Raw genomic sequence first — 25,471 nt, forward strand, 5'->3', positions numbered from 1 at the left:
GTGAGTTCTGTAGTGTGTCTTGTTTAGGGGAAGGTCTGGGTTAGGACGCATTCAGAAATCCATCTAACTGTGCTTTTCATGCTGTTCTGAGAAGTAGAGAAAGCAGTGACTCCTAAAACAAGTATTTTAATTCAAAACAAGCTATGAAATCTAAAAATATGAATCGATATAGGCAATATTGTAATTTTCTATATCACCAAAATAGAAATCTCAATATATTGCCCAGGCCTAATTGGACTGTCCATTATTGGACTTTGTAGGGTAAAACAAACCTCACAGCTGTATACTATTATGCTACCTCCACCATGCCTTCAAAGAGAAATATCCTAATATTACCATAGAAGTACATTTACATGCATGCACTGAATTCCAATGGGTTTTTTTTGTTTTTGTTTCTAAGTTTTCATCCTTGATTGAATATGTCCATAAACACAATGTATTTCCTGTGCTAAAGCAGACTTCTCATGGTGGTAAATTGTACAGTTATTGCATCACACAGTTCAATATCACATCATTAGTCCAAGAGATTTCTGTTTGCCACGGTTGTATGATGGCTTTCTGTAGATATTAGTTTAATATATCATTCATATTTTTCATAATTCCCACTTTCATACGAGTTAGATATTTTATGACAAGCTGATCCAGGTTCATAATCCTCTCTTCCACTGAAACACGTTTACTCAGATATGATTATGAACCTTCTGAGAACGTCTTCTTCTGGTCACCATCATTCATCTGTTTAGTCTCCTCAGGAATAAAGTAAAGCTCTGTGATGTGTAGAGGGTTTCTGTTTCTGAGAACACATTGTCCACTGAAGTTGACAGAGTTGATATCTGATAGGAGGCCTTTAGTTGAAACCATGCCAGGGGCCAAATGAACATACAATGGAGATCTGCCATAGAGAAGAGAGAACATACACAGATTATAATAATGCCTGCTTTATCAATTGGTCAACATTTCACTTTAAATGATCACCTTTGAGCTGATCTGAGGGAAGGTGAAACTTTACACAAGGTACAGCATTGTCTGCCACGGTGATGGTGTTGCTGGTTTAACTGGGAGTAATGTGTTGTGGATGGAACTAAAGCCGTCCATTGTCTGGAACTGTTGACTCTGCAGTCTGTCAACGTAAAAAAAAAAGAAGAACAATCTTTATCAATGAATTGTTCCTGCCTGTGACATTATTATAGTATTTTACCTGTGTGAGGCGAGAGACCTCTGGATGTGCTTTCATTTAGACACGCCCCCATTCTATGATGGAGGTATGAGGAACTCAAGTTTTTCATACTGAGCTCCTAAAACACAGAAATTACATTTAAATTCTAAAAGATTCCATTAAATTCAGCACAATTATTTAACACAAACAAAAAAAAAAAATCTACATTTCACTTTTGATATGATACTAATATGTCAGCCTTGTGTATTGGCCGATACAGATATAGATATGACATGTTTCATATCACAAATGCTTTTATTGCTTATTTTGTTGTGTGGAATGGTAGAAAAGGCTTAGTCAGCAACAGTAGATATAAGAAACACTGACCCATTGGGTTACATACATTTTAAACTTTAAAGACCCTGAAAAACACTATAAATAAATCCAATAACAAAAAATGTATGTAAAAAAAAAAAAAAAAACAAGCAATAAAAACAAATGTTCAAAATAAGAATTCAAATTCACTTCGTTCATTTTTTTTACTGTCAGTATTTAGTTGTGTCATATATGAATATAAGTGGATAAATATTTACCTGAGTGGGCTCATAACCATGCCACAGTGTCACTGGACTGACCTCCTGGGAGTGAGCGTTGAGAGGTGAGAGCGCTGCTTTTCTTATCAGGTTATTTAACTTTACACACAACGAATAGAGAGGGAAGCAAAAACAAAGCACATCTTTAATGTTTAAAGGGCCCATGTTACCTTAAATCAACTTCTCTGTGCTTTAAACATCATTAAAGTGCTATTTAGGCTTCATACACATGCGCAAAGTTAGCGAGAGGGTGATTTGCTCCTTTCTGACTGCAGGGCAAGCCCAAACACCTCGCTTTTGACGAGGCACTGAGCCGAAGAAGCCACGCCTCCAGGAAGCTCTCTGCCGTGATTGACATGTAAACAGACACGCCCATGAAGGTGGGCATTTCAGAGTCCTTCGCGCAGTGCTATGTATGTATTTTCTACAGTCTATGTATGTACCGGTGAACGCCCCGCCCCCACGCTCTGTCTGGTGTTAATAAAGAAGCATGAGCTCGGCTACAGAGTGGGTGGGAGGAGGGCAGGCCATTTTTCTGGCCCTACGTCACGCCCTACGTCTATAGACACGCCCACTCATGAATATCCATAAGTAGGCCGCAAATCAGCCTGTTTGTGTAGAGTTGCTCAGAAAGTGACTTTTCAGAGGCTAAAAATCTGGAAAACAGGCGAGTTTGGGAAAATAAACCTCAATTACTATGTTTTTGGGGTTCTTAAAACAAATGGAGAAAAATAGCATGACATGGGACCTTTAATACACCTGCCACTTCCTCCTCTGTCATTTATTTCCTGTGCACTTTTTCCTTTTTTTTCTTTTTCCTTTACAGGATTAGGAAAACAGGCAGTTTCTTACAGGTTTCTTTACGGTGACTGGATGCTCCTTCGACTGCCTGTCTTTTTTTCCTCTTTCTAAATGAACTCTGTTTCTCTCTCTGGCACTCTTCAAAGGCCTTTTTTTCTTCTTCACGTGATTTTGCTGAAAATGATAATCAACAAATCACACACAAAATAAGAACAACAACAACAATAATAATAATAATAATAATAATAATAATAATAATAATAATAATAATAATAATAATAATAATAATAACAACAATAAGAATATAATATTTTTATATTTTGTTAATGACTGTTGTAATTTGTGCTACATAAATAAAGTGAAACTTTATTGTACCTGTGGCTCTGTAGTTAGTTCCTGGTCCAATAAATGAACAGGTAGTTCATCTGAATCTGAGCTGTTTGAGCCACTGGTACTAAAAAGGCAGCAGATAAATGAAATCACACTGCGTTGGGTTTCTGTGTCAGTCACCTGCTTGCACATTATTTGGTGGGTTTTATGATTTTTACCTGCTTTCTAGATCAGAAACAGAAATGTTGGAGTCCGTGCCCACGTTTTTTCCAAGTCTCTTTTTTAACTGTTTTCTCAACAATGCTGAAAGCTCCTTTAGACAGAATGTGATCTAAAGTGAAAGACACACAACATACATAAAGTTCACATCAAGGTGGAAAATGAGGCGTCCCAGCATAAAAAACACCATTTAACTATTTTTTCTTTATCAGATAAAGACATAGTGACCGTGGCTCAGGTGGTAGTGGCTCGTCTTCTGATCGAGAGGTTGGCGGTTCGATCCCAGTACCTGACTATGTGTCAAAGTGTCCTTGGGCAAGACACTGAACCCTAAGTTGCTCCCAGTGGTCGACTAGCACCTTGCATGGCAGTCCTGTCCCACTGGTGTGTGAATGTGAGAGTGATTGGGTGAATGAGCTGATATGTAAAGCGCTTTGAGACTGCTTCAGTGTGGTGATAAAGCGCTATATAAAATCTAGTCCATCCAAGTCCATAGTGTAGACCTCAGATCCATACATACAGTAGAAATCCATTTGCTTGAAATAAAGATTTAAAAGCCAAAAATTTCCACTCGAAATTTATTTTTTTCTACATCCATTATAAACACTTTATTTATTGATATTGCCAGAAAAGTTTTGTGCATTGCATTGTGGGATGTGGAGTCCTGTAGACTGATGTTTTTCCTTCATTCTTGCCTTGATTTCTTGTGTTTGGCCCGAAAACTCTGCCAAAGTGACTTCCCAACACAACTGGTGTAATAAAAACAATTCTATGCATCCATGTCTGGGACTCCACATCCCACAATGCAACGTGCTAAACTTTTCCAACAATATCAATCAGAGTGTTTACAGTGGAGATAAAACAAACTTTTGAGCGGCAATTTCAAACTTTTAACCTTTATTTTGAGCAAATAAACTTTGATACATTGATCTATGAGGCCTACACTATGTCTGTAGCAGTTTTAAAGCACAGATCTAAATATGAGATAGTGTTTAGTCTCACCTTTGCTGGGTCGGGATCGCAGTAATCCAGTAGAGTGTCACAAAGATAAAAGCCCAACGACTTCAGGTCCCGAGTGCTGAAATGCGTACCTCTCCTGTCACCTAACATCCAGACAATGCTATTAAAGATGCTAACAAGCTCAGTGAAATAAAGCACAGTTGTGCTCACCTAGAGTAGAGCCTCCAAAAGTGGCCTCCATGGTGTAGCTGTTCTTGACACCAAGTCTCCACATGACAATCCGTCCCGTCCCCTCTTTGTTCTTCTGCACTCGGAACTTGCAGCTCTTGAATGAGAACTGAAACAAGACAATGACTGAGGTCTAACACTAGATTTTAACGGTACAACATATTTACAGATCAGTTATAAGTGATGTGCTGCCTTAGCACTGCTTCTCATAAGAAGACCCTGGGTTTGAGACCTGGTATTATTCTGTTATGTGTTTGCATGATTTTTACAGGTACTACAGTTTCATTCCATAGTCCAAACACATGTATTATTAAATGGCAACGTGTTTTGGCCACTGAGCCGGGGTTGGCACAGGCTGACCCCTGTGGAACAGGATATCACGAGTACTAAAGGTGAATTGAGAAATTTGACTACTGCTGGTGATGCTACATTTTTAACAGATGAAGACATAGTGTAGGCCTCATAGATGTATAATTAAAAACATATTTACTAAAAAACAAATGTAGATGGTTGAATCTGCTGCTGGAACGTTTGTTTTGACAACATTTGGTTTGATGACAAAAGGTCATGTGACGTGAACTTTTTGTTTTGCGCATTGCATTGTGGGATTGGGAACCCCGCAGAAGAATGCAAAGATGGTGCCAAAGTGGAAAAGTTTTTTAAGAAGTGTTTTTACTGCAATTTGACCATAATTTATTGTGTTTTTTTGCCCAACAAGGTAAAGTGTATCTATGACGCCATTTTTAAAAACGGTTTTCAATGTATTTCTCGTGATATGACGTTGCTCTGCATTACGTTGAGGCTGCTTCCATTTGTCAACAACAATGTCTATTGTAAGGATTAAACAAACCTTCGAGCGGCAATTTCAGCCATTTGTTTTTTAATAAATAATTTGTGATTTATTGATCTACGAGGCCTGTACTAGGACTTGTGTGCTAACCAGTGGAGAAGGTTTGTTTGTGAGTGCTATAACTTAATGAAGTTGAGTAACAATACAGCACTCCTCAAAAGTGGACATTTGATGTGACTTTACCTTATCGCAGACGTTCTTGCTCATCATTAGGGGAAAGACTCGTTCATGTAGTTTTGGTGAGGCACCTTCTCGACTGTTGCAGCCGTACATGAAGACGTTATTTTTTCGGTTGTGACCATGAAGGTCACAGTAAAGAACGATGTCGGTCTCAGTCAGTAATCTGAAAACGTGTGTTGAACCAAACAGCATGAGTCAGTATAAACACCAGCTAATATTCCTGACCAAAGAACACAAAAGCTTCCAAATACATGGGGGATTCAACATATATCAAATTGCAGCAGTGTTCATTTTGTTGACTAAATATTTTCGTCATAGTTTTCCTCGACTACTTAAAGTGTAACTAAACACCCAGGTTTTTGCAGACTTGCCACTAGTGGGGAAGTACAAAAAAATGCCACGATTGTGGGCGGGGCTCCTACAGCAGTAAAGACACGCCCAGTCTATATTATAAAACCCCAATACTCACTATAGCCCTCTATTCACAATTATCATTTACAATTTATAGAAGGGGCGGGGCTAACAGTGCTTGTTTGTGATGCAAACATCACAGAATCTTGTTCTCAGCCAATAGCAAAATTACATTGTAATAGCTGGGTTTCACACATAGAGGGCAGTCACTCTGACGTTTTAAAACAAAATATGCCAAATTGAATTACTTTGATGAAAATATTGAGGGTTGGACAAGAATCACTCAACAGCACTATACTTCATACTCAAATACATCTGTATTCAGAAGAAAAAAAGTGGTTTGGGGGTTTGGTTGCTCTTTAAGTGAAACTAACTAGACCACGACTAATTAAAAAGAATATATTTGAACAAAAACTATATATGTATATTTTTGTTGGCTAAGCAAATCTATATTTTCATCACATGGGACAAAGTCCAATAAGAACACATGTGATCATGTGGTCTTACCCATTGATCACATTAAATCTGCCTGTGTGTATTTATAAACATTAATACAATCCCATATCAGGCTGATCAATGGTAACTGAATCTTTAAAATACAACATTAACTCTAATGCTTTATATTTTAGTCGACTATATCTGTCACGAATTTTGTCAACTAAAATGTCATTTAGTTGAATTAGTCCTGATGACTAAATTTGGACTAAAACTAAGTTGCATTTTAGTCAAAAGACTATGACTAAAACTAAATCAAAATTAACACTGATATGCAGAACCAAACCAAAGGGGGTTAATTAACCTTAAACCCTAAACCTTGGTAAAATAGTCTCAGGTAATCATCTGGTTTGGTTGGTTTGGTTGTGCATATCCTTTGAGTTTCACCTTTCCACCATCTTTCGCGTGTACCAAACACAGGGAAAACAATCCCTGAGCACCGTCTTGTAGTTTCTGTTGAGGTCCCTGCCTGCCAAAGAGCAGCGGTAGTTTCCCACTACCACACCGTCTGGGTTCAGCATCGGCACCACCTGTCGCAGAGTAAGTGTAATACTCAGTGCAGAATGAAAACACAAAACAGGAAGAAAACTACTTCATCAGCACCTTAAAAACAAAAGTATCCCTGAGTAGCTGAGCATCATCTGAGTCTCCGAGCAGAAAATCCATGAAACCCTCCATCATCCAGGAGCCGTTGGTTTCCCCTGGATGAACTCGGGCCGTTACCACCACAGCCTTTTTGATCTTGCCGACCAGTCTTCCAGCGCCAGGAGACGTAATCGTCAACACATACACAGCATTCCCTGCGAGGCTGTGGCACAGGACCCTCACTTTACAGAATGAGGAAACTTTTGGGTTGGAGGAAATGCGTCTGAGGTAGCGCTGCAGGTGTGAATAGGTGTAAGGGTAGCAGTGGGCCAGATAGCAGGTGTCTGAGTCATAAGGGAACTGGATGGTCCAGGACAGGGAGTGCAATGCAACTGTGTCACTGTTGTCCTTCGTACTCTAGAGACAAACACACACACAACAACATTGCAATTAGATTAAGTTATATACTGTACTGTATATTCCAAGTTCTGCTCTTTCAATATGCCGTAAAATTGATTTCAACAGGTGTTTGCTGAACTTTATTTGAAGCTACTGGCGATAATAAATCCAATTTATCCCATTCGGGTGGTTGATTATTTGGTTTTCCATAGAAACACCTGATTGAAGTCAAATCAGGTGGGAAACTATTTTAAAATAAGGACCAAAACAACATAAAGTGAATAACTTTCTTCCTTGTCTGACGAAGGAACTCCAGAAATCACAGTAAGAATGAAGTCAAAAACTTCTTAAAAGAAACTTTTCGGCTTAAAGGTCGTCTTTGCATTTTTCTAATCTACGGGACTTCATATCCCATAATGCCATGCGCCAATCATTTTTGTTGATGGTGGAGACAAAAACATAACTTTTGAGCTGCAATTTCTACCGTCACCATTTGTTTGTGATTAAATTATTGATCTATGAGGTCTACACAATGTCTTTATCCATTATAAAATTATCGTCACCAGCAGCTTTAAAGTTTTAAAAGAAGCTTTATGCATTATTTCATTCAAATACAAGATGTCTTTAACCAGTGTCTATTGATAAAAGCTGTGGGAATCAAAGACTATTCTCATTTTGCAAAATAGAGGTTTAAAAAGTAAGATTGAAATCTTAAATTCTAACTTTTCAAAGTCTTTAACCTCTTCCTGAGACTAGGGGTGATTTAAAGTCCAATAACGTGGCAGCAGGAAACTTCAGAAAAGGTCTCATTAATTAAAAAAAAGGTAGAGCCTACTGTAAATCTGATCCAGATGGAACCAACCTGACTGCCATTGGCGTAGTATCTGATACAGGAGCCTGTGCGTTGCCATCCAATGTAGTTGTTCTCAGCGGCCTTCTCAGAGTAGAGAAGTGGTTTCATGCCCACACAATAGAGGCTGCGACGCTTCATCAGGTTAATGATGGTGAAGCGATACGTCACCCCAGCCTTCATGTTCCTGACTCTGAAGTAAAACCACTGGGTGTGCTTTCTGGTGTACAAGTCTGTTTGCAGGGTCAGCTCGTAGTCATACACACCACTGCACAGGCAAACGAAAGGGGATTAAACTGTTATATCTTTAACATTAACCCATAACAGAACCAATCAGAATCAAGGTTTTGTTGTTTGTTGAAGGCCAATCATAAGGAGTCGAGGAGACTCACACTTGAACAGCTTTTTGAAGATTTCCGCTCTCGAAGCGTGACTCAAACTGGAGAGTGAGATCTGTCTGATTGTCAGGACAAGTGGCACATCGGATTTTTCTGTTTCCTCCAACATGAGAGCACGTGAAGAAAAGTCGCTTAGCCGCTGTAAAAAAAAAAAAAAAAAAAGGTTTTTACACAGTTGTTGCAATAATTCAAGAACAACATTAAGTTGTTAGATTGATTTTTTTAAAAATGGTCCGGACATTCACACTGTAGTTCCTTTGATCTTCTATGGCAGAGATGGGCCAATTTAATCACAGCAGGGGCCACCAAAATGTGTCTGATTGAAGAGTCACATCATCAACATTCATGTCAGCATTTAGAGTAATGACCAATAAGGATTAACATAGGAAAGAACAAAGTGTTTGTGTGTGTTTGTCATTTTGTAAATCTGTAGTTTTGTACATTATTGTTGTTTTTTGTGTGTGTGTTTTTCTGTTATCATTTGAGATGGTTTTGAAGTAATTCTGTGCATTTATCTTTTTTTATTATTGTATTTTTTTTTAAATTTATTTCGTTATTATTATTATTACTACTATTATTATTATCTTGTTATTTTTATTTAGTTTGCACATATTAGTCTAACTACTCTTATATTTATGTTTATACTTCTTTTTTAATTGATTTTTCTTTATTCTAGTTGATTGTTATTATTTAATGTTACACTATCTGAGAGAGCACAGGTCACCAAAACAAATTCCTCGTGTGTATTCATACACTCTTGGTCAATAAAGTTGATTCTGATTCTGATTCATTGTAGTTTTGAATATTTTTGTTGTCATTCTGTGTAATTTTGTATATATTTTTTTTGTAATTTTGTATGTTTTTAAGTCATTTTTGTTGTTGTCTGTGTATTTCTGTTGTTTTGTTTGTTATAAGTCATTCTGTGCATTTTTGTTGTATTTTTGTATATTTTTGTTGTAATTTTGTACAATTGTGTATATTTTTAGTCATTTATTTTTGTTGCCTTTGTATTTCTGTTGTTTTGTTTGTTATTAGTCGTTTTCCGTTTTTTTGTAGCCATTTTGTGTATTTTTGTATACTTCTCTGGAATCTTGTATGCTTTTTGGAGTCATTTGGGACGTTTAAGTTTGTGGGCCACACAAATATTAGCCATGGGGCCCCATGTGGCCCCCGGGCTGCCAGTTGCCAATGTTTGTTCTATTATTGCTGAGGTTAGAAGCCATGACAGTGCACATGCTGGAGGGGAAATGAGCTGCTAATAAGAGTTACCTTGGTCAATGCAGTACACCACTGTCCTCCTTTCCTCACCAACTGGAAATGGTTCCTTTTCATGTTCAGTCGGCTGATAGAACGGCTCTGGTTCTGGAGGGTCCCACTCTGCATTGTTTTGTGCAATGACAACAACAAAAGTCATTTTTTGTACTTAGTTTGATCTAAACCTTTGTCTACTTTTCTCCTAAATAAAAAAAGACGTACCGATGTGTTGGATGACGTCACTGATCACCTCACACTCTGCAGGCCATCGTGGGTGTGAGAGTAGTTGGACGGTGATTGGGTCGAGTGGTTCTCTGAGACTCAGGACAGGCCGTCCACCGTCAAAGTTTACCAGCAACTGCTTGGTTCGAAGCGTCTGACTCAGGCTCAGAGACACTGTGTGCAGAAACAAACATTCTCATCAACATTGCCATCTTACAAGTACTCACATTAGAGTACTTGAGTTGCTTGTATGGGTACTTGTATTTTTTTGAGTATATTCATAAATCAGTCATTTTACTTGTACTTAAGTACGTTTTTAAAAGAAGTAAAGCAATTGGATACATTTCTACACCCAAACGTTACAGAGTAAATTATTATTTTTTTTGTTTTTGAAATGATCAACAGACATTGTGAAACAACAAAAAAGGAAACAACCAAGCAACAATCAAATGCATCACATCATAGCCGACCAATCAGATGAAACGTAATGCATGATGCATTACAGTTTTAGAGTTCATAAATGTAGCTATACTTAGAGCCTGAGGATATTTTACTTTGAATTGAGTTCACTGGTGTTAATTTATTTAAAAATGAAATGTACATTCTGACAAACCTTTTATTTTTTACAGATGCCTTTGTGGGAAATAAATTAGGTTCCAATTGTGCAAGATTTAATCTCTTCCTTTTTAAGTTTATACATGAGATATTTACTGTATGCAAGGGAACCGTGGCAAGATTTATAACAAAAATAAAAGTGGGGGGTGAAAGTAACTTTTTGTTTTGAGTACTATTTAGATGATCTATTGAGTACAGTTTCAATCATGTAACAGTACTACTACTTGAATAGGATATATCAGTACTCTTTATACCTCTCAACTCTCAACTTGACTCAACTTTATTTATATAGCGCAAATTACAACAAAGTCATCTCAGAGCGCTTAACAAAGTCCGTAGTAAGAAAAAAAGAAAGAACCCAACAAGATCCACATGAACAAGCATTTAGCGACAGTGGGAAGAAAAAACACCCTAGTTTTTTTTAAAAAAGTGTTTTTTTGTACGGTTGCCGTACAAACAACCCCCGGTGCTATTGGTACGGTTACCGAAGTACACGTACTTAGAGTCTTAGGGTTAGGGTTAAGATAAGGTTTAAGGTTAGGTTTAGGGTTAAGGTTAGGTTATAACCCAATATCGCAATAATTTTTAGAGTTAAGGTTAGAGTTGGTCTTAGTCACGCAACCTAAACTGACCAATAACCGACCTATCACATGACCTAAAATGGCCAAATAGGGGTGCTACATACAGATAGAATGTCAATATATTTATACGACAACCGTATGGATTGCCACTTTTTTTTTTTTATCGTTAGAAATCTCCAGTGGAACCAGGTTCAGAGGTGGCAGCCATTGGCTTCGACTGGTTGGGGTTAGTGAACTGAAGGGCAAACAGAATAGAATAGAAGGATAGTCCATCTACCCCTGATTTGAACCAACTGAGCCGATTATGCTGCACCTGATATCCTTAATCACTGCATCCACAAAAGGGCTTTGAATAAATAATGATCTGAAATTGTGATGAACATAATTACCTCCAGCAAAACATTGAACACAATATTACACTTAAATGTCAGCAACAATTTGGCGACGTTAATAATAAATGAATGTGAATAGAGCTTAAGTTAAACAGCTTACATTGCCTCCATCCTGCCAACTCACCCTCCTGCTCTTTGTCTGTGTTGGAGTCACTGGTGTCCAGTTTGTCCTCCTGTATAGTATCCCACCAGTTCTTGATAGCAGAGAGCACTGTGGCAGAGGTGTTGTCTGACTAATTGTGAAACATGAGTAATTAGTGTGTAGACATTGTTAAAACTAATGTTATCTGATTGGTTTGTGCAATCAAGACAACAAAACATTAGAAAATCTTTCAAATAAGATAGAAAAAGATATGTATGTGTTGAGTCTGCAGCTGATTTCATAGGGAAGTAATCCAACAAAAATAAAAACATCACTTGTAATTAAATAAAAGATAACAGGTTCATTGTTATCTGTAGATATACTTTAACAATGAGTGTTGGTTACGTGATAGACGTGTGTCTTGTGTCTTCTGCCCTGAGGGAGAAGGTTTAGACCAGAGATGGGCATCTTATACCAATGTGGGGGTCACAAAAATGTAACTGTCTGATCCAAGGGCCACATTATCAACATTCATATCAGCATTTAGAATAATGACCAATCTGAGCATCAATACAGGAAAGAACAAAGGGTTTTTGTAGTCGTTCTAGATTTTTCTAGGATTTTGTGTATTTTTTGAGTGATTTTGGGGGTTTTTTTGGAGTCATTTTGTATATGTTTGTTGTCTTGTGTGATCTTGGTGTCATTTTGTATTTTTATCCTCTAATTTTGTGCGTTTTGTGAGTCATTAGTGTGTGTATGGAGACAGAATGTGTATGTATTTTTTTTGGAGAGTGTTCTTTCAGTGTTTTTTGTATATTTGTAGTAATCTTGCATGTTTTTGGAGTTAATTTGTAAACTATTTTGGCATTTACCTTTGGGCAGCACAGCTTTGATCTCACAGTTTAAATGCCAAATGACATAATTGATATGTAGGTAGATGATTAATGACATTTTACCATCATTCTTTTGGCATTTATAAAATTCCACTTGAATGCATAAATGTTTAACTTACAGTATTGCAAAATCATTGATTATATATTTTAGCCATATTCTTCTTATAAAGCAAGGTATTCTACATCATTTTAGATTAGCTAAAAAAGGACCTTTAGTGACCACTGAACTAAATTTAAAGTAATAAAAAGAGTTTTAAACATGATTTCTGTTGAGCTAAAGCTAATTACAAATATATCCCTTTGTGGGTGAGATTTTCATAAAATTACACCTAAATTCCTTATCACAGCTGTTTTTTTGGTGTGTGTGTGTGAAATATACCATTTTGAAAAATGATGTTTTGAAATATTTCTGTTTAAAAACCAAACTTACATGAGTAGACGTGAATCTTTGGTCTCTCAAAGGCATCCTGAACTTATTTCGATCCCATCATGATGAAATGAATCCATCTTCCTCCTGTTGTAAAGAGCTCCATGGACTGAACTACAGCTTCTGTTCTAAAGCCATTTCTCACTTTGCAACAGTCCCATTAATGAACTGGTCTCACGTGCTCATGTCGGTCCACTGTCGAACACGTGACATTTAAGTTTGTATTTAAAAAAAAAAAAAAAGCTCAAATAAAGACAGACGCTTTAGCGCGTGGCAGTGCTGATCGAGGAAGACGACCAAATAAACCTGGTTGCACGGCAACAGGAGTAAACAAAGCTGTAGTTACCATGGAAACGTTCAAAAGCCCCTTTACGTGAAAAACTGGTTTTATCTTGCTGTCCTAGACTTCTCCGGGTCCTGGATAAAGTCTGTTAGTCAGCGCTCCTCACAAACACTTCCAACCTGAGGAAACCTCTAAACCTGGGGTGTCACTCATTTTACTTCAGGGGCCAAAAGTGGAGCATTTTGATCTCAAGTGGGACACAGATTTTATGGGGGGAAAACTAGTCATTGCATCATATACATTAAACACATTATATGTTAAAAAAAAATAAAATAGACAATATCCAAGAGCTTCACTTTAAACTTTCTATATTTTGACCATTTTTTATGTAATTAAGAGAAATATGTCCTAATTTATTATTTTTTAATGAAGGTTTTGTATGAATTTATTTTTTTTTTACTTCATGATACATCATGCTATATGAGCACCGGTAAAACTGTGAACACCTGCAAATATTGAGTTTAATTTAAGCAGTTTTCTCTGTCATTTTTACTTTCTCCTGCGGGCCAACTTAGATTCTCCAAGAGCCGGATTTCGGACCCGGGCCATGAGTTTGACACGTGTGCTCTAAACATTTACAGGCTTGAAAAACACCCCCCCCCCCCCCCCAAGAAGGTGTTCTGATAAAACTGGTGACCTGTCTTATTAATGAATGCTGCATATAACTGTTTTCATACCAACGTTCCCTTTCACACACTGACCCCCAATTTACAACGAATCCGATTTCCGGTTTCCAGTGAAGTCCACCCATCCATTTTCTGACCCACTTGCCTATCTCCAGCTTTCAATGGGCGCTAGGTGGGGGACAGGGCACCAGTCCATCAGAGATGGACAGATAACCCTTCACTCCTAAGAGCAATTTAGAAAATCCAATCAGTAGTTATATTTCTGGATTGTGGGAGGAAGCCAGAGGACCCGGAGAACATGCAAACTCCACACAAAGTGTCCAACCCAGGGTTAGCACCCAGGACCTTCGTACTGTGAGGCAAACGTGCAAACCATTGAACCACGGTGCACCATTAAGGTCAATAAACCAATTTCCACCGCATGTGTATCTACTCCAGCAGCAGGAGACAAGGTGGCAGCGGATCGTGTTTCACATATAAATATTGACCTTATCCATGGTTGAATCACAATCGTCTTTTGCTCCTCTCCAAGGACACAATGAACTGTTTGTATGGCTTTGTGGTTGTCTTTGTAACGACTACAGTATATTGCACGTGAATTAGTGGGATCTCCTGTGTCCTTGCTGCAACAGATACGCAGCAGATGGAGGGGGTGGGGATTGAGACTGAAGATTGCACAGTGGAGCAGTTACGTATCCAGTGGAAATCCGGTGCGAGACGTGTCCAATGATGGGGATTTTCTGTAGACACGCCAGACGATTCTACACTGGGTTTGACCCCAAAGCTCTAAAAGAGTAGTTGCAGGGGAACCAGTGTCAGCCAAAGATCACCAACCCCCACCCCAGTATATATCGAGCAACAAAAGGTGCAAACGTCACAAAAGCATGAATTGTTTTTTTTTTTACTTTTACTCACTTTTTACAATGACAAGAAATAACCCATTCCATAAATACATCCCATGTGTGCATCTTATGCACACAGTTGTAAAAATGCTCATTAAAACAGACAGCAAGTCTTACAAAGTGTGACAATATCTACATGGGAGCTATACAAAACAGTTACAAAATACTGAGAATGTAAAACTGAAGCTATTTGGCACATTTACAAAAAAAAAAAAAAAAATACAATGACATTTTAAAAAACTCTGGGGCTTCCATATGTCACATCTTTTTAGGTCCATTGATCACCAAACAAAGTAAATGCAAAAAAAGGATGAATTGTTGGAGAATGGAGTGAGTTTTAATAATCTATGGTATGACTCGGGGTAGATGTTATATGGTGTTCATCTTCCTTTTCTTTAAACGTTCTCGCCAGTTATCAGGAAGGGCCTCGAAGTTAGCATTCCTTGAAGCCTTCCCCCTGCAGCATTCCAAACGACACAAACCAAAAAATTAAACACAGCTTCGATGTAATCGTTGCTATTGCACTATGATCAATGATTTGAACATACGTCACAAGCTGCTGTTGTTTCCACTCCTCAATGTTCTTCTTGTTGAGCTGGTCTCGGTCCTCATCACTAGAACTACTTTTCTCTTCTTCATCCAATTCTTTCTGGATGCTTTGCCACTTCTTCACCAGAGAGGGCATTTTAGTTTTACTCTTCTTTGACTGGGATGACAAACAAGCAGTGTTCAAGTTAAAAAAACAAAAACAATACTTTCATAAGGGTATGAAGATTGCTCAATGACAGGACACCAACCTTGTCCTTTTTGGGTTTTTTGCTCTTGTCTATGGCTATGGCTTTGGCGGCAGGGGGCTCCAAGGCTGGCTGCGGAGGTGGAAGTGGGGGTTGAGCCGGCAGGATTGGAATGGGTGGAGCCGGGGGTTCACAGAGGACCAACGGGGCGGAAATAGCTGGAACTCCCCAATAAGCAGCTGCTGACAAAATAGGAACTGAAGACAAACACAGTTGGTAAAGATTTCAATAAAGGAATTAAATTTAAAATGACTTCACATCACACTATTTATTATTCTTAACAGTAATTGACAAACTGCAGTTACACGTACATCAGGAAATTCATCAAACCATCAAGGAGACAATGTACTTAAGGTGTTTTTACCTGCAGAGACAGCCGTCTGTGTATAGAGGATAGGACTGCTGCCAATGGTGATGGTTTTACTGAGCTGATCGGCTTTACGTTTCAGACCTTTACCCAGAGATGACTCCGTGTTCTGTAAAAGTTAAGGGGTACTATTATGAAGAATTCACTTTATAATGGTTTTGCTACAGTGATATACATCCCTTTAGCCTTATTGAGAGGGCCCATGTTGAAAAAGTTCTGTTTCCTCCCTCCCTTGTTATTCCACAAGTCAGCTCCAAACGAGCGAGTTGGATTTTTCTCGCTAGGTGACGTCACCTAGCGGAAACTCATCCTCCTGACAATCCTTTTTAGTTGGCTTTTCATAAATAAAGATGAATTGAAATTAAATTAAATAAAGACACAAAGCAGATGTCTTCCTTAAGTTTCATTCATTTCATGTTTACAGCCCATTGTATTTGTTTAATATTGTTTTGTGTTGATCTTACATAACTTAATTTGTAAATTATTATCCACATTACATGCTTATAACTTAAACAATACTGGTTTGATACTTCTTTGGAACAAAATTGTAGAAGGATTTTTGTAACATCTACCGTTAGTGCTCGCCAAGGTACGTTTTAGTGGTTCAAATGTAAATGTATTTGTATCTGGCATTGTATACTTAATAGGTCAATAACAGTATGCCTATTCACAACTGTAACAAAATGTACATTTTTGTATATTTCACTGATGTCGTTAATATTAAATTTATGATATATATAGCAATAACTACATTCCTTGAGGTTTACTTTTACTAGATCAGTGCTATAAGCTGTGCTTTTACTTAATGACAATATACAGTGATTATCAAGCCATGTGATTCTGCATATGGTTAGTTATTTCTTGTGTAATGTTAATGCAGATGTGCATAAATTATGAGCAGACACCATCCTAGTAAAACCTTAAAATTGCAATTAAAAAAAATAAATAAATAAAAAAATAAAACCATACGTAAAACATTAACACAAATTGTCTAACGTAAAACCACGTCTTGAACATTTTGATATTGTTTCATAAAACAATTAGCTCTGGACTGTAAAAATCACTTTAATCACAAAATAATAATATATATGTATAAAAATACTAGACATAACTGACAGTTTTCATAAAATGAACTTAATGAAATATTTTACCTTCATGTGTTGTACTTAAAGTTTTACGATATGAACAATGCTGTGAATCCTTAAACATTAAATTTATCTCCGTTTTAAGGTTAAAACAAAGAGGTTGCGATAGGACGATTGCGTCTCTAGAGGAAATCTAAACGATCGAAATCATTCACGGAAATGCTGATCAATTTACATGTTGTTGATGAGGTGCATTATACTTTGTTTGTTTGTAACACTGCTGATAAATCCGGTTAACAAAAGTATTAAAACGCAGAGAAACCTTCCGGAAATGCCTAGTGAACATGGCTATGCTATCGGTTTTATTTTGTATTTTTTTCTTCATTTCCTGACGTCACTTCCGGAGCTGAGCATGGAGGAGCTGAGCATGGAGGAGCTGAGCATGGAGGAGCTGAGCATGGAGGAGCTGCAGCTGGACCCTCCTGCAAATTTGTTTTTGACCTCACATGGGGTCATGACCCTAAGGTTGAACAGCCTTGCAGTAAATTCTGTACCTTCATCCCAGCTGTGTGTAACGATATCTTCCCACTTCCGTCTTCCTCAGTTCCAGGAGCTGGAGGCTCCTCGTCATCGTCATCCATTTCCATCTCTACCTCCATGATCTCATCGCCACTCTCAGGGGGAGGAGGAGGGGGAGGGGGTGGCCCGGGGGGCAGAGGGGGAGGAGGGGGGTTGTTTGAGGGGGGAGGAGGGCTTTTTGGTAGAGGTGGTTGGGATGGGGACCAGATGGATGAAGCGGAAGGCTCCGAAGGAGGTGGTGGAGGTAGTGGTGGTGGGGCAGCAGCAGGGGCAGATGCAGAGGACCCTGTATGAGAAACAAGGAAATCTGTCATTTTCAGAGAATTTTTAGTTTTAATCCAAATAGTAAGTGCACCTCAAAACTTTTAAATAGCAGTGTTAGTTTAATTTTTATTGGTAAAAACACACTAAAACACAATGCCAAAAAATAAAATAACTACAACAAATTTGTAGACAATGTCAACAAATGAAAAATGAACAGTGCCCATAATGACTAATTCCAAACCAAACTAGCAATGCCTAGAGTTGAACATCTAGAATGGGCCAAGTTGATATAAAAAAAATGGGACATGATGATGAATTGGCTTATAAATTGAAGTAAATTTAGTCCCTAAATCCTCTACCGATTCGAACGATTACAGCTATTATGATTTTAGTCGAATAAAAAAAACTATATTGACTGCATTAGGCCTAAAACTACAACCAGGTGTCACGAAAAGACGGAAACAAAGACCAAGACTGTGTTCGAAATCGCATACTAACTTACTGCAAAGATGCATTCCAAACCTACAATGACAATAAAAGCACACTGAGGCTAAATATCTCCATTTCGCCTTTTTTTTGAAAGTTCTGAAAACATTTTAAGTGAGAAATTGACCAATTAGAATATCAACATGTGCTCTGTTGATCCTAGTGATGTAACGATTAATCGTAAGGCAGTTAAAAATCGATTCATAGGTATCACGATTCATATCGATACTCTGAAAATTGAATTGCAGTACTTTTCAGTCATTTGTCTACAGTCCCATTTTGTAAAATAAATCGTGAGAGAATCGTATCGTGAACCCAGTATCGTGAATCGAATCGTATTGAGAGTTGAGTGAATCATTACATCCCTAGCTGATCCATAAAACTCAAGAAAACAAATTTCATGCTGACATTTCAGAGATTTTCGGAGAACTGCCACTCTGCTGCAGACATAACATCCGGTTAACTAAAATAAAAGACCTATTTATTAAAGGGTTAAAAACTAATAGAGGACAAGAAGAGACGCTTTTGTTTTGAAAAGGGGGTGTTTGACTTTTAGCTTGAAGCCAGGCTCAGGACAATTTTACGTTCTGCTCGCAATGCATCATGCGGTTTAGTATGACTAGAGTGCCCACTGGGCATACTTCAAAAATATCCCACTATAATATACATCCTGGTATTTCTCACATACTATCTAAATGGAATGCACTACAATACTTATTTTGACATCAGACTTAGTATGGGTAGAACACTAGTAAGTGATTTAGAACACAGCCAAAGTCCAAGCTTAAAGTCCAATATGTCCTACTGCTGCATATGTTTCTTAGCAGAAAACGTTAAAGTCATATAAGGAGTTGCAGCATCGCTAGTAGCAGAATGAACTGTGAAAGTACCAGCAGATTTGGGTGTTTCTCCTTGGTCGGAAGTCTGGGTATCACTACTTTTCTGGTCCTCCTCCTTGTCCTCCTCTGTTGGAAAATCCCACTGGGAGACTCCGGTCCGATCCTTCACATAGAAATATCGCCTGTGCTCTCTAAAGAGTGGAACAACAGAGATAAAAGGCAAACGTTTAAACGCCTGGCCTCAAAACTTGCTGAAAGATAAATTACCCTAGGACAGTGGGGCGAGGAAATGGACACAATCCCCACAGGAGGAGATCAAATGTTTGCATGGACAGGATGGTTTGTTGGTTTTTTCCTGTCCCCAACAGAAGCCCAATTCAAGTGAGTTTGGAAACCCACCTTGTTCTCATGAACATTAAAATTAAAAAAAAGGGTTGCATTTGTTCTGTTGATACAAATTTCCCCTCCAAGACACAGGACGACACCAGGGCGTAAGCGTCGTCATCATAATCAACAACAACAATCATCGTTCAATAAATGACAGGCATACAATCAACAAGTTTTCAATTGGAATGAAAAAAAAAGTATAAAAACAGGAAGACATATGAAATAAGAGTTGGTCTGACCTGCTGGATTCCCGTCATTGCTCCATCTTCACCTTTTATTGGATGCAAGACACTCGTGGACTCCGGGGCGTCACTTTGTCAGCATTGCATTCTGAGGGGCTGTAGTCCTGTAAAGTGCAAAGCTGTCCCACGCAAACCAACCCCCTACCATACACCAATCTCAGCTTTATCCAATGACTGGACCCTTTGATCTGCTTACAAAAGCCCCACAGCACACATTTGCTCATTGGACAAGTGGTCCTCTCTGTGAGTGGCCCATTTATCAGGACGCTGGCTGGACCTGAGTGTGTGATCCCCCTTTTTCAGTGTGTGCAAAGACTTTATCACACAAAACTGAAGAGTCCGTTTCTGGTAAGTGTTTTCATCCACTTGGACTCGGTTTAGTTTGTCCACAAGTCAAGTAACAAAGTCTGCAACCTCAGCAGTGAGGGGATGTAGTCACAGGGTACAACTTTTTTGGGGGGGCGAGGGAGTTTAGAGATGTGAAAGGTAAGGAGCGTACCTGTCCCAGTGGCAGGACCAGCCTTTAGGGGTGGCGTTAAGTTCGTAATATTTTATGTGTTCAGCAGCTTCCTGAAGCCGGCGACGAAGATAAACACCGTTGAGCGCTCCGTCCCTCCAGTCAGCAATCCGTGTCTGAAACCAGAAGCAGAAAAGGCACATTAAACTCAAAATATAAAATTAACTGAAAGCTAAAAGATATAAAGTGACATCTTCTCACCTCGGTCTGTAACAGAAGAAGCTGAAAGTTTGAGATCGCCTTCTTGTTTATACCCAGGAACTCCATCTTGCTTGTTAAGGTGTTAGCCAGCTCACCAATTTGAAACTGAATTTTACCAGCATGAAGAAAAAAAAACATCTAAATTAAAATCACACTAAATGCACTTTAAACAAATTTGAAGCGCATTATGTTTACCTTGAGCTCAGGTGTCTCCACTTTGAGTTCAGTTGCGTCAGCCTCTTCTTTTACAAGTGGATTTGAAGCTATTTTATCTTCTGGCTCTTCCACTTCTTTGTTTTCTTCCTCAGGGCTTTCAAAGACTTTTAGAAGTGCTGTAAGAAAAGCAGTGAAAGTGAAAACTTGGAAGCAATATCACAATCTGTCATGAGGTTGAGCAACATATTGAGATAATCTGATGTGATATAGATTGAGACGGTATTGTTTATAATGATAGTTTTAATTTCAAGCTTTACTGCTAAAATAATAATTTTAGGAGTCTTTCTTCATCCTCCCATCTGCCTCTGAGATGAACTCCTCTGACCTGCCTCTCTTCTGCACCCTCACATATTATGCAGGGAGAATATTGCAGCGAAGTGCGTCGTTACTTAGTTAAAAAGAAACGGGTTTGCACGGTACAGCAAAGCAACTCACTTATTTCAAAATAGTTGGAATTTTATCCTTCAGCCGTAGCAGAAAAATGCAATTTGCAGGGAATAACAAAAACATGAGCTCAGTTTAGGTTTGATGCAACTAATCTCTTCCACTGGCATCAACAGCACAAGGATAAGATGCAATATGAATTGTGTTGAATTGTGTGCTGCAACCCAGACGGACTCACTCACACATGCCGTCCCTAATGAGGGAAAGCAAAAAAAAAAAATGGCAAGACAACTACAGCGAGTTACATGCATGAGAATTTTTTTTTTTCAGAAAAGAATTTTTAAACCATAAAATTCCAAACTAAAAAAGGTTCACCGGACTTTATGTTTCAGGCTGGCCATGCTAGTTTTTAGTTACGTCTCCTTCCTTGTTCTTTCGTCAGCTCACTTCTTGATTGGCTACATTTCATTCCACATCACAATTTAAAGAGTCTTAATTCGGGAGTCATCAACTTTACTCACACACAAAGATTTTTCGTGTAAGGTTAATATTTCAGAGTGGAATTTTAGTACAAATATACTCTTAATGGACCTCATACCAAAGGTTAATCCTATAAGACATGAAATGTTCTGGTGTTTGCTGTTCAGGGTTGGGAAAGAGGGAAGAAAATTGGGACAAAAATCAGCCTGATTATCTTTATGCATGTACCCTGCTTAAAAGACTGGGGTCGCATATTTATATTGCATCTGGCTTGTTTTTAAAAGTGCCTCTAACGATTTCACCATTATATTTCAAGGCCCCAATCTGTCATGAATACTAAATGCCACTTATATCACATTTACTTATGAATCCTACCAGTCTCAGTGTTGTCCAGGAGTTCTGAGCCTCTGCTATTCGAGTCGGGGCTGATAGGGCCCAGGAAGGTCGTCTTCCATCGGTTTTTCTTCAGTAGTAACTCCTGTTGGCCTACAGCATCTTGACTCGTCTCTGAACATGGACTTGAGCCGGTTGCACTCGCGTCGCCATCCTCCAGTGCACGGAGTTCAGCCTAAAACAACAGAGATGTAAAAATCTGCCCTGAAAGTTAACAAAGGCGCACACTGCTTCAGACCCTCACCTTTTTCCTCTCTAGTGCCAGCTCTAGCTCCATTGTGTCTTCCTCCGTTTCTTCTTCAGCATCTGAGTTTTCCTTGACACGTTTTTTTGCACAAACCTCTTTCTGAAACACCGGTGCGGGTTCTGAATCTTGAAGAGGTGTTGCAGGGGAACCTGCCTGGCGGATAGAACCAGCATCTGAATCTAAACTGTTCTCAGGCTCCTCCAAACCTCTGAGTAGGGTTTTCCTCCACTTTTCTTCTGATTCCTTCACGTCAGAAGAGATTAAAGGACCAAGGAGGTTGGCAGCTACACCCCGGCACTCTTCCTCCTCACACGTGCGGCCCACCACACTCTCAATCACCTCCTTTCATACAAAATAGAAGATTAAGTAAGAGAAATGTATTTCAGTTATTTAAGAAGTTTTTCTTAATACTATCCTTTTAGATAAATCTGTTAAAACAGAAAACCTAAATTGCACTCTACAAGTGAACTTGCCTTTGTTTTGGTCACTGTGAGAGACGTTGGCACAGCCTCTGATGTAGCATTTTCTTCCTTGTGATATGCTGGATGTGTGGTGCCATTGCCATTGACAGAACTACCAAAAGAAAATGACCAAAACACATATAGAGCATTACAATTTACATCAACAAATTTACCCAAACTTTGGAGATCTGTATGTATGCATTTGTCTTTTAAATATTCTATCAAAAGAGCTGTGGCTTGAGGTAAAGAAAACATCTTACAGAACTGGAAAAATATTTAATGTTTCCCTATGTTTGTTTACATTAACACCTCAAGTCCCCTTATTCTGACATCACCAGGTATTGATTAATGAATAAATAATTAAAAAATGAACAAACATAGGTTTTGTATTTGCAGCTATTTAGTGGATAAATAATGTAAAATTATTTGTTAATATATTTAAAGCTTGAGACTGCCATTTTGCTTAAAAAAAACACTAACATTACTAGCTGCAAATTTGCACTTAAAGGGTTAAAGAAAATGCATATTTTAAGGAGACATGCACAATTTCTGCTACCTGTTGCTATATTGGCCCAAGCTTTGAACCTGGTCTGCCAGGTAGTGCGGTAGCTCCCAGGACACTTCATTAGTAATAGTGTTCCAGTAGTAATAACAACCAGAGTTGTCGTCCCAAACCTCTTGCCAGTCCCCCATCTCGACTCCGACTGAAAGAAAAGTGTAACCGTGTGCAAACGTGACTACCACCACAGTATTATAGTCATTGATGGTTACTGGTTACAATGAAGCAGAGAATCTTACCTCCGGCAAGTGAGTTATGAGTATTGTACTCAAAATCTGCGTTCTGTGTATCACTGTCAGAAGGTTGCAGCACACTAGTCTCTAATTCAGGTGGTGCAGTCTTTGGATCTGCTATTTGAGCTGTAGTTTCATCTGAATTGGGCTGTGTTGTGATAGCATCAATTTCCTAAAAAGATGGGGGGGAAAACAAATTCTTCAATGTAACTTAAGAACATTTTTCTTTTTGATTTCATGTTAAACTTAAAACCTTGCACCAAAAAGTACAAAAGATAATTGAGAATGGATTGAAATGTATTATAATAATTAATAAATAATGTAGGGCATGAATAAGAAGTGTTGCATGATTTGGAAGGCCCTGTATTTTGCATATGCTGTAATAAAAAAAATGTATTCCACTCTGATTGACTCAACTTAAACATAACCATAGACATTTATCAAGATTATCTAGATTTCAGGGATTTTAATTTGTCATTATGTGTATAACATGTACTTAATAAAATAACTTTTCCAAGTTCCCCGTTAAGTTCTTAAAGAGTAAATAGCATCAAAGAAAATTTGTATAAAAATAGAAAAACACCAAAAATATAAATAGAATATATACAAAATGAATACAAATATACAACACAGTAGAACCCCAACAGCCGCAGCATTTAAAATAATTGCAAAACCCATGAACTTATACTCACAGCCATAAAGTTGGCCAATGTACTGTCGATGTCAGCGGGTTTGTTTTGTTGTGAATTCACGGTAGAGCGATGAGATTCTCCACCATCCTCTTCATCGCTATCCTCGTAGGCTCCAAGCAAGGACAGGCCCTCTAAGTTACATAACACCGTTAAAGATGCATAAAACGTTGGTTTTCCATCAATTAAAGAAGCTAGCGGCTGTTTTCACCTGTGGCCTTCAAAGCTGGGGCCTTGGGGCGTTTCATAAATTTGACTGCATCACCGTCCTGCTCGTCTGCAAAACACAACAACCCAAAAGTGTCAAATGCAAATCAAACAGCACACAATAAACTGAACGAAAACTATTAGAGCAACATCGATCTCCTTTTCAGTAAGCTAGTTTACCATGATGGCTTTTAATGACAGGGTTTAGCAGGCCTGGCTATTACAGACCGCTAGCTTAGCATGTAATAGCATTGGTAAAATTTTATTACAATTACTAAAGGCATAACTATCACTACTATAAAGATAATCATTGTCACTGATTTTAGACGATCGTGTGTAAAATTATACTTGGTTCATAATAACCAACTGGTGCCTTTCGTCATGTTTTCAAGCTTTGCTATGCTAACTAGCCTCACCGCCCGTGACAAAGAAGCTAAAAAAAAAAAAAAAAAAAAATAGCAAGTGTTGAAATACCGTCGGAGCCCGAGGCCCCTTCTTCCCTCTCTCCAGCATTCCCACCACGGGCCCCGGGAGGGGAAAGCTGTATGATGGTCCTACGACCTCCAGCTCCAGCTGTTACTCGACTTTTCTTGCCCATATTTGCCGTTATCTGTCGGTATGTCTCACGAGCTGCTCTGCTTCTACCTTTTCTTCGTATCGTTTGTTTGTACGTAAGCAGGCGACTATAAAGACTCTACCGCCATCTACCGGTGGAAACCGTGCATACTCTGCACTAGCGTTCACACCAGTCCAAAACAGTCATTGTTTAAATCAATACTGAGGGGTATTCCATAAAGCGGGTTATTTTCAAACTCTGAGTATGTTCGGGCTCAAATGAGGGAAACTCTGAGTATCCCATTCCTAAACGCGAGGTATGTTCTTCTCTGAGTATGTTACCATGGTAACATTGTCAGTGAACTAAACCTGGTCGCTGGCAGGTTTTATCAAAGAAACCCTGTGTTTCTACCTTGCTCCGCCCACCTGAACACCGTTTCTGAACACTTTAATTAACCTTAACACTCTTCTCTGAAATATATTAGGAACATCAC

The 25,471-nt window shown here is 38.5% G+C and overlaps 2 protein-coding genes across 3 annotated transcripts; both read right to left on the bottom strand.

Annotated features, from left to right (window-relative positions):
- Window positions 1–626: 626 nt before the first annotated feature.
- On the bottom strand, window positions 627–13,194 carry agbl2 (AGBL carboxypeptidase 2). Of its 2 annotated transcripts, XM_028450440.1 has the most exons (18): window positions 12,925–13,194; window positions 11,644–11,752; window positions 9,932–10,105; window positions 9,725–9,832; window positions 8,450–8,594; window positions 8,070–8,325; window positions 6,827–7,225; window positions 6,611–6,753; window positions 5,321–5,480; window positions 4,270–4,396; window positions 4,102–4,202; window positions 3,099–3,211; window positions 2,926–3,004; window positions 2,602–2,724; window positions 1,750–1,848; window positions 1,199–1,295; window positions 976–1,120; window positions 627–892 (listed from the first exon to the last, which is right to left on the bottom strand). In XM_028450440.1, the coding sequence occupies exons 1-18, from the start codon at window positions 12,958–12,960 to the stop codon at window positions 691–693; spliced, it is 2,616 nt and encodes an 871-aa protein (XP_028306241.1). In that variant the 5' UTR covers window positions 12,961–13,194; the 3' UTR covers window positions 627–690. The 2 variants fall into 2 exon arrangements, 1 of the variants encoding a protein (XP_028306241.1); XR_003674307.1 differs by lacking the exon at window positions 1,199–1,295 and having other exon boundaries at window positions 782–892.
- A 1,581-nt stretch (window positions 13,195–14,775) lies between these two features.
- Window positions 14,776–25,109, bottom strand: fnbp4 (formin binding protein 4). The gene is made up of 17 exons (XM_028449587.1): window positions 24,897–25,109; window positions 24,427–24,492; window positions 24,219–24,349; window positions 23,533–23,698; window positions 23,291–23,438; window positions 22,747–22,846; window positions 22,271–22,615; window positions 22,009–22,201; window positions 20,749–20,885; window positions 20,554–20,658; window positions 20,335–20,468; window positions 19,258–19,397; window positions 17,593–17,903; window positions 15,951–16,062; window positions 15,590–15,783; window positions 15,341–15,498; window positions 14,776–15,249 (listed from the first exon to the last, which is right to left on the bottom strand). The coding sequence occupies exons 1-17, from the start codon at window positions 25,018–25,020 to the stop codon at window positions 15,162–15,164; spliced, it is 2,652 nt and encodes an 883-aa protein (XP_028305388.1). The 5' UTR covers window positions 25,021–25,109; the 3' UTR covers window positions 14,776–15,161.
- Window positions 25,110–25,471: the final 362 nt, after the last annotated feature.

The sequence above is a fragment of the Gouania willdenowi genome, chromosome 6 (genome assembly GCF_900634775.1).
Source record: "Gouania willdenowi chromosome 6, fGouWil2.1, whole genome shotgun sequence".
Taxonomy (NCBI): domain Eukaryota; kingdom Metazoa; phylum Chordata; class Actinopteri; order Blenniiformes; family Gobiesocidae; genus Gouania; species Gouania willdenowi.